General features: G+C 34.8%; 3 protein-coding genes across 3 annotated transcripts; 1 reads left to right on the forward strand and 2 right to left on the reverse strand.

Moving 5' to 3' along the window:
* The first annotated feature begins 3,114 nt into the window (after nt 1-3,114).
* LOC127120961 (uncharacterized) lies at nt 3,115-4,271 on the forward strand. The gene is made up of 2 exons (XM_051051588.1): nt 3,115-3,289; nt 3,529-4,271. Exon 2 carries the CDS (start codon nt 3,546-3,548, stop codon nt 4,035-4,037), a length of 492 nt encoding a protein of 163 aa, XP_050907545.1. The 5' UTR covers nt 3,115-3,289; nt 3,529-3,545; the 3' UTR covers nt 4,038-4,271.
* A 2,807-nt stretch (nt 4,272-7,078) lies between these two features.
* Nucleotides 7,079-8,153, reverse strand: LOC127120962 (uncharacterized). Its single transcript, XM_051051589.1, has one exon. The coding sequence runs from the start codon at nt 7,824-7,826 to the stop codon at nt 7,248-7,250; it is 579 nt and encodes a 192-aa protein (XP_050907546.1). The 5' UTR covers nt 7,827-8,153; the 3' UTR covers nt 7,079-7,247.
* Nucleotides 8,154-11,305: 3,152 nt separating this feature from the next.
* Nucleotides 11,306-12,993, reverse strand: LOC127120963 (serine/threonine-protein phosphatase PP1). The gene is made up of 2 exons (XM_051051590.1): nt 12,460-12,993; nt 11,306-12,381 (listed from the first exon to the last, which is right to left on the reverse strand). Exons 1-2 carry the CDS (start codon nt 12,626-12,628, stop codon nt 11,651-11,653), a joined length of 900 nt encoding a protein of 299 aa, XP_050907547.1. The 5' UTR covers nt 12,629-12,993; the 3' UTR covers nt 11,306-11,650.
* Nucleotides 12,994-14,502: the final 1,509 nt, after the last annotated feature.

Genomic DNA, 14,502 nt, shown 5'->3' on the forward strand with positions numbered 1-14,502 from the left:
TGTTTAATTGACTTACATGATAATGATGTGTTGATTGATGTATGATGGCATGCCAAATGATGTGAATGTATATATATTGCCTGTGTTGTGAATGGACTGTTGTATGGCTTAGAGTGTAAGCTTATGTCCGTTGTGAATTATTGTTGATGCTGCATTGCTAGGTGATTAGCGTGTATAGCATAGCCTTCGGGGCTGTAGCTAATTCCCATTGTGAGGAATTAGTGAGTGAATTGTTGTGGTAATTGTTGTTGATGTTTGCATGCTAGATGATTAGCTTGCATAGTCTAGCCTTCGGGGCTGTAGCTAATTTCCATTGTGAGGAATTAGTGAGTGAGTCATTAGATCTCAATGAGTGGGACTAGTGAGCTTAGTAGCCGTATCCGGAGGGATCGGTGAGCTTGAACTGTATGTTCAAGAAGAGTCGGTACCGCATTTCATGGAGTCTCATTACATAGTGAATGCATGGCATAGCCTGTGGGGCTGTAGCTAATTCCCATTGTGAGGAATTAGTGAGTAAATCATTGTGTTGTGTTGTGATGTTGAATATGGGTTGAAAATTTTATATATGATATATATTATTGTTGAGTATGATGTTGGAGTTAATACTGCCGTTATTGAGGGTGTAGTCTGGTTAGGGTGAATTGTTGCGTTATTTACTTAACATTACATAATGTTGTATAATGCCTATTACATTGATTGAGGAACTCACCCTTACAACTATTTTTCAGGTAACAAGCAGTGAGTTGAGTAGAAGCTATTCTTTGGAGTCTAATGTCGTCTTTAGCGGGTCATGCTCTGATAGATGTAACATCGGGAGGGGATGTTTTAATTAATTTGATATTGGTTGTTGAATGATTTACATGTATCGTGTTACATGATTTACATTGATGTTGGATTTCATTCCGCTGCGAATTATGCAAAAGAACCTTATTTTGATTTAATAAATGAGCATGACAGGACATTTTGATAATTGTGGTGAAATGATTGTGTGACACCCTTCGGGGCATAATTACTCTGATGAATATATTGTTATTTTAAATTATAATATTTTGGGGTATTTAGAAGGGTGTTACAAGATCTATCCAAATTCATCCTTCCACAGTCCAAATTTCACACAAAATCACTCATATCATCTAATACAAATAGTCCCCTATTCGATTTCACAATTCCTAACATCATTGCATATGATTTCTACGAATTCCTTCGATTAAAATCCCAATTTCGTTCATCCAATATTTCACCATTTTCAACATATTATTGTTTAATAAGGTTCAGACCCCTTACCTCTTTGGATTGAAGGAAGCTCTGAGCAATCTTTGGCCTTTTCCTCTTCCTTCTCTTTCTCTTCAGCGTTTCTCCCCCCTTTCTCTGACTCTGAGGCAAAACACGTGAAAACAACCTGAGTCCTCACTTTGGCCTCTTTTATCCAATTTCCACTTTTACCCTTCCACTCTTCATATTCCATTTATTTTATTTATTTAATTATTATTAAAATAAATAACATCTATAGTAATAATAAAAATAATCCAATAATTCAACTTTATTTAATTAAATTAATAAAATAATATTAACTCAATTAAATAATTCTCTTATTTTAATCGGGGTGTTACAACCTTGGTCTACTTCATGAGATCAAGCTTATGTTAACCAAGTTTTTTAATATGAAAGATCTCAGTGAAGCATCCTTTGTGCTAGGAAATGAAATACACAAAGATAAATCATGTGGTATACTTGGCTTGTCCGAAAAGACTTAAATTGATAGAGTCTTATAGAGGTTCAATATGAAGAACTGTAAGCCAGGGGATGTCCCAGTTACTAAAGGATACAAATTCAGTAAAGATCAATGTCTTAAAAATGAGATTAAGCGTGCAGAAATGAAGGGAAACCCCTTTGATAGTGCATTGGGCAGCTTGGCGTATGCTCAAGTATGCACTAGGTCTGATATCGATTTTATAGTTGGCGTCTTAGGATAATATCAGTCTGATCCTAGGGATGGTCATTAGATTGCTGCTAAGAAAGTCATGAGATATTTGTAGAGAACTGAAGAGTATATGCTTGTTTTCAAGAAAGTTGACAACTTGGAAATAGTTGGGTATACTGACTCTGATCTTGTTGGTTGTGTAATTAATAGGAAATCAACTTCTGGTTATATGTTTACGTTAACAAGAGGTGTGATATCCTAGAAGAGTAAAAAGCAAACTTTTATAGGATAAATTGTAGGATAAATTTTTTATTTCATTTCGTTCAGCTCCACTCAACTTCATTTCATCGTAATTCATTCCACTCTACTCCATTTCAGTCCATCATTCAAACAAATTCTTAATGAACATTATATTTAAACAGAGTCACAACTAATTTGAGTATGATGACAGGATTGAACATAAATCAAAATTTTAGGTTATGTTTGGAATGATGGAACATAACGGAGCGAAGTAGAATGGAACATGACGGAGTAGAACAGAACGAAGTGGAATGGAATATAGATTCTACTCCATTGTTTGATTATTTTATTATAAATTTCTCATTCCATCACATACACCCCAAATTGTATGGAATAAAAAATAGAGATTTTGATGGAATTGGATGGAACGGATTTCATCATGTTCCATTCCATTTCATCCATTATTTACAAATCCAAACAATGAAATCTCATTAATTACCACTCCACTACATTTCATTTGATCACATACCACCAATCCAAACATGTCCTTATAGTTTTGTGTTTTTATTTATGTTATTGCTTCTTAACCTATAAAAAAAGTGTATTGTTTTGGTTAAAAACATCCCCAATAGCTTTAATTTAATGTAGTAGTAAAATTATTAATTCCATAGAGGAGAATTATGAATTAAGTGGAAGTAGTGGAAATAAATATTTATCCTTTAACTGTTGTAGACTACGTGGCAAATAGAAGATTGAGTTCCATAGTTACTTCCCTGGTGTTCCAAAGTAAACGTGGAGAATCTGCGGAAATAAATATGAAATACCTGTTCCGTCCAAAAAGAAAGTTAATAACCGCATAACAACATTATTACAAGTATATGGATATGGAAATAGAAAAGCAAAGTGGTAGAGAAAATAAAAATAAAAATAAAAATAATATATAAATAGGATCGAATAGTTGGCGCAATTTGGCACTCATAGACAGTAGTTGGAGGACAGAACACATGAAAGCAAAGCTTTGTACTTGGCAGCGGCGACTGTTACAATAAAACTTTACTGTTCATTCATTTTCTCCGTCTCCCTCTTCAACTCAACTCAACTCAACTCAACTCAACTCAACCAAACCAGGTACTACTCACTCTCCTCTCTCTTTTTCTCACCAATTTCAAATTCCAAACCTTTTCTATCTAACTACCTTCAACTTTTCGATCCGATCTCTTTATCTCTTTTCGTGTTTTTTTATCTATTACTTTCTCACAATATTCTTTTTATTTCTGCTTTGGGGGTAAAATTAGGGTTTCTTTTCTTTCGTTCTTTCTATCTGGAAAACTAAACCCTAACTTTACAAATGCTGCCTCACTGTGTAGAACTAAACTCGCCCCATATGGATTCCAGCTCTCCCAATGGTGACAAAATAGATTGTCAAGTTCCTGTAACTCCTGAAGTTGTCAAGGAAAATGCTGATTTTGAATTGCAATCCCCTCTCACACTCACCGTCGTCAGAAAACAACTTAACCAGACAACCATTCATTCTGGCCCTAAGGATGTTCTTGTCGACTCTTTTGCGGATACTCGCAAGAATCTCAATGATTCCAGGAGCTCTGTTGTACGCTGTCTTCCTTTCCGTGCTGATTCTCGTTCCGATCTCGATATCTTTGAATCACTACACGACAGTCTCTTTCAATTCATTCTTTCTAAGCAAATGGAGGAGAGGCTCCTCACTCCAATGTCCAATGTGCAACAAGATGAATGTAAATCGCCTCCTCCCCAGCTCCGTTTCACAGGAATTGCTCATACTTGTCCTCCTGCGCCTCGCAAGCTCAAACATCAACCCAAGGCCATTCTAATGGAGCTATGCAAGAAGCTTGAATTCTGACTCACTCCAACAGATTTCTGTACTTGTGCTGCTCATTTTGAGATTCTATGTCTTATTAATTTGTATCTTAGTTAGTTATTGTTATTTTTTTGAATGATACTATAATTTTAGACCAAATAACTGCATCTGACCAACCTCATATAGATGGATGTAGCAGCAGCATGACCATCAATATTGTATAACTACACTAATTACTTTGTGCTAAATAAATCATTCAGATCCGGTTGAATTTAATGGGGAGATTTACTCTTGTTATTTCACTTATTTGTGTGATTATTAGTAGAAATGTTAATCTTTTGAAATTCATTGTTTTGGGTGTCCCTAGCAGTACTTGGATTGGAGTTATGCCAGCTTGATTCTTGAACGTTCTTTCCTCTATTAAGAAAAGGAAATGATCAATCAAGACACTGGGGACTGATTTTGTTTCAACTCATCTCTTCATATTATTTTGTGGGAGCTTTGTAAAAAATGAAACTTTGCATATGTATGTTGAGAGGTGTGAGCCCCATTGCATTAATTTGGGAAGTCTCACTTTTTGGTGTTCAGAGAGAATAGTACCATGGAAGATAAGCCAGAGTACACTTTTTCGTAGAATGCCAACTGGACCTGTTGCTATCAATAACACCAACCTAGTGTCTTAAATCAACTTGGTAAGGGTAAGAAGTAGGGGTGGCAACACGGGAAAGAAGCGAGTCAAGGTCTTCCACATGCACCCTCTACCCTGCCCGCACCATCTTGCTTTTTGATGGTGTGGGCTTTAACAGGATTTTTTTCGGTCACTATTAGGCTTTATTGGTGCAGTGCTCGTCAAATCTTCTCTTATCCGTTTTATTTTAGTGCGCGTCAATGTTTCTGAAACACCCCCTCTATTATTTTTGCTCCATTCTATTTCTTTTTAAATTTGTTATAGGATGAAGATGCCCGTTTGTCACCCCTAGTATTTAAGACACTAAATAAACTATGATATTATATATTGAATCAAACGACTAAATCATGACGATGTCATAGACACAGTGAACAAAGAAGACACACATCGAACCATATGACGATGTCGATTGACTCAACAATATTTAAATCGGACTTGCAGTCTTTATTATTTATTATTTGTCTATTTTTTAAATTCTTCTTATACCTGCAAAATGTCACATCATATAAATATAACTTTTTTTTTATTTAATAGTTCAATAATAAAAATTTCACCTCTAAAAGGTGAATAAAGAAAATTTCATATGTTCAAAACCACATCCTTGTAACCAAATGTTCCTACAACTATCAACTAAATTGAATAATGAGACTTTACCCTGTATAAGTAACGCAAAAACATAGAGGAATTGTGGATCAACGGGACATTACAATATATAGAGGAATCTCGCATTGAAACTATATTTTGATGAGGTGAAAAATCCTTCCAAAAGGGCACCGTGCCAATTAATTGTCATTGTAAAATTTCTAAGCAAAATAAGTCCGTAGAGACACCTTGCAATTTAGATAACAGACAGAGACAGCTACACAGAGCCACCGTGGCAACTACGCATATAATATGACTATATATGATTTACTTGTTGAAGAAACATCTTTTGGCCTTTTTGAAAAGATACACATCCACACTGATAAATGAAAGTCAATACACCAACTCCCCCATTACAGGAAACGTCAAGACCCCCAAAAAAACACATAAGACAGTTCATTTCATGCAATAAAAAATCTACTTTTATCAGGTGATGTCTGTACACGCAACTGCAGGTGGGAAATGCAACACTGGGAGGTGCAGAGGGTTGGCCTGTCCTACGAACGAAACAGTGTTGAATTTTGAGTGTTTTCTTGCCTCATCACAATTCAATTTGAGAAACTAATTTCTACAATTGCATCCAAAAGAAGAATGCTTGAGGAACATTATGAGGTAAGATTTCATTTCGATTGGTAAGAGTGCCGAGGTGGTCTTCATGTATCTGTCTTAAGTTTGTGTTAGTCATGCATTTTAGTTTTTAAGGCAAAATTTTATTGAACACTACTTAAAAACACAAAAAATGCTATTAGTAGGAAAAACAGATTACACAGGTGACCTATTGCAGAGCTTAACACTTAATTTTTGAGAAAAAAACTAGATATTGTTATACTGTAAAAATCACTGCAAACATATTGAAGCAACAACATCCATAGAAAATACTGAACTCAATTCATCTTCGATTGAGTTTACTCATTTTTTATATCACATATGAAGCCCACTTAGTTCACCAAAGAAACTAGTCCTTCAACTAGGATTCAAACACAGTTCACCAAAGAAACTACATTTCCCCTTTCTTCTTCGACAAAACCCTGCTTATATACAGTGATCATCTTCCACTGGTGTTAAATACTAGTTCAGAGATAAGACCCTTGAATTGAAACTAGTGTTCTCTGATTTGAATTCATAACACATACGGCAGAGTTTGGGACTAAGGGGATTCATACCCTTTATTGACATACATAATGACAGTAGCTGTTGCTAGCCCCTAGCGCCGCCACTCTCTTTTCCAATGATGACACTGGCATACAAGTCCTCTCTTTTACCAAAGACATTTTACTGCAGACGTTGAGTTGTTGGGTTAAATTTAGTTCAAACCAATTCCTTAGCCGACTCCACAATGTGTTGGCATACAAGTCTTCTCTGTCACCAAAGAGATATTTAGTTCAAACCATTCTCTCTTCTCCAAAGATGATATTGGTCATGCTAGCAAGTTATTGATTTGAACTAAATTTAAGCCAACTCTGCCGGACACAATAATGCGTTGGCCCGGCACAGAGTGACACATGAACTGAGCCAACCCAAATTGACAACTAGACTAACGTGCTTAAAAGGGACAACAAAAAGTAGCATTGAGATGCTTCTTTCTGCACATTTATGTAGTATGAAGCATTGAGATGTTTCTTCTGCAGTGTGTTGTTACATTATTCCAGGACATAAGGTAGATGTATAAGTTAATTCTAGAAACAGATAACGAATGAAGCAAAGAAGCATGTTTGAGAGTAGCAATGGGTTAATAAAAGAAGGAGAAGAGTAATGGAATGGAATAAATCATGTAATTTGATAAACAGAAAGATAATAACAAATAAATTTGCAGAAGCAGCTTGCTTACAGAGGAGAAGAGATAGTTGAATAGTAATGAGGATTACCCATGGAAGAAGGTAAAATAGGAACATATTACATAAAAAAAAAATAGAAATGAATAATTAAAGTTTAGTTTTGTATTGGCAGTGTTGGTTGCCAACTGTTCTATTAGAAGTATTAAGTGCAAGATCACAGGATGCGGAGGAAACCACATGCACTTTGATAAAGCCTAAGATACTGACTTTTCCTTGAATAGTGACGAAAGTGTTTAGGGGCAATGTACCCGAGATGATATCCGAGTAAAGCTGGGAATTGGAGAGCAAACGGTCAGCCATAACGGTGAGGGTGAGGTTGAATCCGTTGGTCCCACCGGAAGATATGTGTCCAGCAGGGATAGGGACTTCACCTATAAGGTGCCCTCTGTAATTGAGTAGCGCAGTGGTGTTTGAGTATTTGAAAGCAACCTTATTAGGGTTCTTGACCGATACATTGACATCGAGGGTTACATTCAAATCAACCTTGAGTTTTGCTATATCCAAGTGGACGTCGAAGTTTTGTAGCTTGACGGAGTCAACGGTGTTGACAGGATGCTTGGCTTTGAATACAGTGAAAGCGAGAATGAGAATTAGCAATACAATTGCAATGAAAACAATAGTCACCGCGAGACATACTTTTCTCCCTTTGCCAGATCCTACTTTCATCCTGTAAACACAAGAATGGTGTGTTTGTTTCTTTCTTTCTTTCAATATTGCCCAAAATCAAATGACATGGTGGAAATCTCACCAATTTGGATCTCTTTTTAAAACCCTAAACACAGCGTGCAGTTACGACAGGGACTTGTTCAATACTTTATGGTTTAACGAATGACTTCAATTTCTAACTCTCCTTTTTCTTGAAAAATAAATAAATTAAATCACGAGTGTAACTCAACAATATAGGCAAATAAGTATTAGTCCTATTGTTCCTAGGGTTTTTTTCTCCTCTAAATAAAAACTCCCGTGTTGTTCTTAAATGCGGTTTAGGAGTTATGTACACGTAAACCAAACGATTCAACTCAAATGGATAATCAGCTCCATTAAAAGAACAAATGTTAAAAGACAAAATCAAATTTGAGGTAAAATCATTCTTTTACCTCAATTGTATTCATCTTTTGACTGCATATTTTATTATCTTTCACTTTTAATGGATGATACTACTGTTAATTGTTTGTTTAATATTGTTAAGAAGGAAATTACAAGGTTGGAGAAGTTACTTCTATAACAAGTCAACCGATAACTGATTATAGTATGAACAATTAAGTTGAGTCTAAAATTTTTTAGAGTATCTTATGGATGTTAACTGCATCCAACATTTGGAAGAAGTTGAAATATAAATTTTATCATGGTGATATATTCAGAATCTCAGATATTCAGAAAAACATTCGTACTTTAAAATAGAGTGACTCTTTCATCTCTTCTTACTTCACAAAATTAAAAATAATATGGAAAGAGTTAGACAACTTTCGCCCCATTCTTGCTTGTGATTGTGCCATATCTTGTATATCCTTTGACAAAATTCGAAGTTATAAAGATTCTGATCAAGTTATTAGAATTTTAAAGGGTTTAAATGACCAATATTTTACTGTTAGGTGTTAGGTCTCAGATTATGTTGATGGATTCTCTATCTAATATTTATAAAGTGTATTCCTTAACAAGAAATACATGTTGTCACCCCTCTTGATGAATCTAAGATCTTAGCTTTCCCTTCTAGTCAATCTCAAGGTATAAGTAATTATTCTTTTCGTGGCAAGAATGTTATAGGTGGTCGAAAATCTGGTGGTAAAGGAAGAGGAATCAAAAATTGCACACATTATGGTATGACTAATCATACCATAGATACATGCTTTAAGAAATGGAACACAAAGATCACCTTAGAAATGATGTGCCAGCTACAAAGATCACTTTATGATTTGAAGCAGACAGGTAGGAAATGAAACACAAAACATACCGAAACTCTTCTTCACTGAGGGTATATTCAATCATAAATAAGTCTAATAGTTCACATTTGACAATGATCTTTGTATATGTAGAAGATTTGGTCTTAGAGGGGAGTGATGTTGATGAGATTATCAACATTAAGACCCTCTTAAATGACAAATTTAACATCAAGTATTTAAGAGTTCTCAATTACGTTCTAAGTTTTGAAGTGCTAGATCAAAGAAGGTATCATATTGTGTCAAAGAAAATACACATTAGATCTCTTACAAGATACATGCTTAATTGAAGTAAAGCCATAAGCCACTCCCCTGCATCCTCACTTGCAACTGCACAAGAGTTATAATAACTTGATTTCTGATCCCACAGATGATTTTCAAGTATTCAAAGGATTGAGGCATGGGAACCCCTTGTCTCCATTCTTACTCTTAATAGCAGCAAAAGGATTCCCAGATCTCTCGTAAACAATGTCATTCGAATTGAATGCTTCAAGGGCTACGTAGTGAATGATTGCCAACATCATCACATACTTTAATACGCAGACGACACGATCTTAATAGGTGAAGGCACATGGAAAAATCTCTGGAGCATCAAGACAATAATACTAAGAAGTTTCGAAAATTTCTTCAAAAGCAAATTGTATGGGATCAACCTTAAGGATAGATTCCTGGAGGCAGCATCATCCTTTCTCTCTTGTAACACAGAGTGCATACCCTTCAATTTCCTCGGCTTACCTATTGGTGCAAACCCCCGGCAACGTGCAACTTGGAAACCGGTGGTGACGATAATGCAGAAAAAGCTTTCGGCATAGAATTGCAGAAACCTCTCCATAGGCGGAAGGGTAACACGTATCAACTCACCTCTAAGTAGCCCCAAAAAGCATTCTGAAGAAAATAAAAGGAACTCAAAAGAACTTCTTGTGGGGATCCAATACTGAACCAAATAAGACTTGTTGGGTTCGTTTGGAGTCATGTCTGTGCGCCTAAAAACAAGTGTGGGCTTGGAGTGAAAGAACTGGAAATATTCAACTTGGCACTCTTAAACAAATGGAAATGGCGCATTCTAACGGATCACAATGCACCATGGCAGTGACTCTTGAAATTCAAATACGGAACACTGCATCAAAAGATTTTGGCTACTACCAACACAACCAATGGAAGAGGTGACTCAATTTGGTGGAAAGACCTCATTCTCGTAGGAACAACAACAACAACACCGGAAAAGTCCTGGTTCTCAAACAACATTTGTTACAACTTGGGAAATGGTACAGAAATTGACTTTTGAATCGATAAATGGATGGGCTAACAACCTTTCGCCGCACTGTTCCCAACACTCTTCCCCAACAGAATCAAAAACCTAAGCACGGTAGCAGAAAACTACCATTGGATAAACATCAGATGGAGTGTTGCTTTCCCATATGTTTTACAGTTAAATCACATTATGACACTTTGCTGAATTTTCTGTTCTCTTTGCAGCTGGATGTCACACAAAAACAAGTCATAGCAAACATGTGGGAAAACAAAACTCCATCTGAAATCAGTGTGTTCGGGTGGAGAGTTCTCTAAAATCAACATTTGGAAAAGATATTGACAGTACACTTTGTTCATTTTGTGGGATGCAATATGAAGGAAACACACATCTCCTATTTTCTTGCAATAAAGTCAAAGGCATTTGGAATGAAACTCATGAATGGATGGGTATTCTAGTAGACAACAGTGCTGATGCCGCATCACATGGCATACGACATATCCAAAAAAAGCTAGGCGGTTAATATGGTTAGCAACGATTTGGGAAACATGGCTGCTAAGAAATGATATGGTTTTTAGAGGAAGATCAACAGCATTTTCGAAACTTGAGCACAAAATACAAACTAAATTATGAAGTTGGTTGATAAGGAGGACAAAGTTGACAGCAAAATTCGCATTTGAAGATTGAAAGATAGATCGTATTCATTGTTTATGTAACAACTAAACTTTTAGTTAGATAAACCAATTTTAGATTGTGAGTTTCTCCCGCTTGTATTATTATAAGGGTCTTTCAATAAAAATAAAAAAAACATGCACAGCAATAAATGCAGGTCGGTGGATCTGTCCCTGCATGTGGCGTGGGAGTTGCGCAAATATGTTGTTAGTTTTGACTTAAAGCATTTGTTTGTCCCCACAAGTTTAAGGGAAGGCAGGATACATTGCAATTGCAAGATAGAGAAATACAACAATATGGATACAAGTAAGATTAATATTAGTTAATTATGCTATAAAACAAAAAACAATATTACCTAAGTACATATATATACATCTCCTAACAAATCATTATTTATGAACTCTCTTTTTGAATCCTAACTTCATTACACCTGCTACCTATGAAGTCAGAAGTGGTTGCTAAAACTATAGGATCCCACTTTGCCATACCTTCTTCATCTACCAATAAAAGAATGCAGAGAACAAGTTTTTGAATTTGGGAAAAAAATTGAGCTGTATCACATGCAACCAAGCATGACATATTTATTTGATTGTTTGGAGCAAAAGTTGAAGTTTCTGTGCTTGCAAATGAATCTAACATGTGCTCTTTCCTCTTAATGGTTTGATAATTTGGAATGAACAGAGTAAAGTTTGATCGACGCACATAAGTGCACCTGCATTATTGAACTCACCACAATAATTTGGTGCTGAAAATATTGTAACTAATTGCCTGTCTGCAAAGAATTGGTAGCCGTCTTCAACAACCTGATGAGCCCGACATATAAGATCGAGATCATGTTTCTTCAAGAACTCGGTTACTCTGTCGGGTCCGAACGTGTAGGAAACACCACGGTCATTCTCTCCCCAACCTTTTATTTCCGGATCTGGATCGGCCCAAAGGAGGTCGCACAAGAGACCCTGATCAGGCACATCTAATGGCCTTTCTATAGCTTTGATTTGATCCAAGCTCTCCATCTCAGGAGAAAGGCCACCGTGCATGCATATGATTTTATCATCAATCACGGCAGCCACAGGCAAACAATTGAAGCAGTCTGTAAATACCTTCCATAGGCGAACACTGAATCTTCTTTTGCACTCGTCATAAAATCCATAAATTCTATTAATAGATGCACATTCATGGTTTCCTCTGAGAAGGAAAAAGTTCTCAGGATATTTGATCTTGTATGAGAGAAGGAGACATATTGTTTCTATACTTTGTTTTCCTCTGTCGACGTAGTCTCCAAGAAATAGGTAATTCGAATCCGGAGGAAACCCACCGTACTCGAATACTCGCAATAGGTCCGGATATTGGCCGTGTATATCTCCTGGAACGGAATGGAATGAAGATTAAGCAATTTGCAATTGTAAAGAAACATAATGAATAGATATATAGAGAGAGATACCACAAATGTTAATTGGAGCCTCTAATTCAAGTAGATTTGGCTGGTTCATGAAAACATCTTTTGCTTTGGTGCAAAGGTTGCGAATCTCTGACTCCCCTAGTTGAATCCGCTTTCCCCTGTTATTCTTTGTTTCCAAAAGCTTATCTATTAACCCATCTAATCCTTCCATTCCACCCACTCTTTCAATCAAATAATACACTTTTTCTTCTATTTCTATTATATGATGATTACTCTTAACAAAATCATGAAGCGAAACACAAAATGCTAAACACCATAGGGAAAAAAAGGATGGTGTGTTATGGAAAAATTGAAGTTTACCAAAAACATGGCTAATTTTAGAATAGAGAAAGAGGTTTTGGTTTTATCTATGGTTCACAGGTTGAGGATCTCATAGCTACCAACCAATGGAAAGGAGAACACTAAAATTAGGAACAGCTTTCATGTCATTATCCAAAATTGTCTTTTGCAATTGAGTTACCAAGTGTCAAGTGTTGCATTGCATATCTTTTTATTAAATCAGATCACAAATCATCTTTATAATTAATCCACATCAACAAATCACATATCATGGCAAGCCAATATGAAACACTTTATTTCCTACCAAATAATACTTCTTTTAGTTGGTACCATTTCTTTTACTTTTGGTCATATATCTAATAGTTCTTCACACATTATCCATTTTATCAAGTATTAAATTTCAATTTTTTCTTATTTAAAGGATATTAACAAATTTTCCAGATGAAGATTACTGAAGTTCATTTTTTAATCCATCACATACTACAATAGGTTAACAAGTTTTCTAACAATCTATACATACACATGAATCTAATAGATTTTTTAATTATATTTATATTTTCTATAATTTAAATAAACACCCAAAATATATATAATTATTTATTATCTCCGATAAATATTTTAAATATAAATTATAAAAGTATTTTTACATTCATTCATTATTTTATCTATTCATTTATTTTATTTTCTTATTTATTATTTATCAATATAATTAATTAATTTTTTTCATTCATTATTTTATCTATTCATTTATTTTATTTTCTTATTTATTATTTATCAATGTAATTAATTATTTTTTTTCATTCATCATTTTGTTTTTGTTTTTTCGTGTGTATATATATATATATATATATATATATATATATATATATATATATATATATATATATATATATATATATATTATTTTTTTAAGAGTTAAGGATTAGAATCAAAAATCTGATTCTATCCATAAACCGAGAGATGAAGATGTTTTCAATTTTCAAGGAAATTCCAAAAAGAAAAAAATCATCAAGAAACTCAACAAGTTGATTCAACTATTGAAAGATAAAGAAATGAGTTCAAGAATTATGGAAGAATCTTCGACAATTTCATCAAAGAGCTCTTTTGAAGAAAAGAAATAAAAATATATGAATCTATGTGCTTGGTATATTAATGAAGTGATCCAAGATGGTGAAGCTTATGATAGCTAATATGCAAGTCAACTATTATTTGTTTAGTTTTGACGATGACAACACTTAAAGTCAAGAGATTGTTGAAGATAGCGTAAGAGGTCAAAGATGCACAAGATAGTTGACCAAGCTATCCTCAAATCAAGCTAGACATTTGCTTAAAGTCAACATTATAGTCCAACAACTCTCAAGAAGGCTTAAGGTTTATGATCGACAGTGGTTTTAACTGACGATGGTAATTAAAATACAGATATCTCAAATCTCATCAAGAAGATTCAAGACTCTTGTTCGATACTAAAGTCAAAGATAATAATGCCAAGACTTGATGCTCAAATAGGAGACATTTTGCAATTGCCTAATCAATTAGATCTTTAACCTAATCGATTAGAAGATGGATAATTGAGTATATAATCGATTGTGGCAGTCACTTAATGATCGGTAATGACTCTCTATCCAAACCTTTCATTTTTAGTATCAACAATCGATTATTTGCATTGTCAAACCAATTAGCCTAATCAGTTAGGTCATTAATTTGTCCCATGGATTATTTTCAAATTTACACCGTATTTTGACCTAT

The sequence above is a fragment of the Lathyrus oleraceus genome, chromosome 2 (genome assembly GCF_024323335.1).
Source record: "Lathyrus oleraceus cultivar Zhongwan6 chromosome 2, CAAS_Psat_ZW6_1.0, whole genome shotgun sequence".
Taxonomy (NCBI): domain Eukaryota; kingdom Viridiplantae; phylum Streptophyta; class Magnoliopsida; order Fabales; family Fabaceae; genus Lathyrus; species Lathyrus oleraceus.

Bases quoted from the DNA above. Each gene is read 5' to 3' on its own strand.
- LOC127120961 (XM_051051588.1), top strand. From the start codon at position 3,546: ATGGATTCCAGCTCTCCCAATGGTGACAAAATAGATTGTCAAGTTCCT.
- LOC127120962 (XM_051051589.1), bottom strand. From the start codon at position 7,826: ATGAAAGTAGGATCTGGCAAAGGGAGAAAAGTATGTCTCGCGGTGACT.
- LOC127120963 (XM_051051590.1), bottom strand. From the start codon at position 12,628: ATGGAAGGATTAGATGGGTTAATAGATAAGCTTTTGGAAACAAAGAAT. The intron at 12,382-12,459 runs GTATCTCTCTCT...ATTCCGTTCCAG, and splicing joins GGCTCCAATTAACATTTGTG to GAGATATACACGGCCAATAT.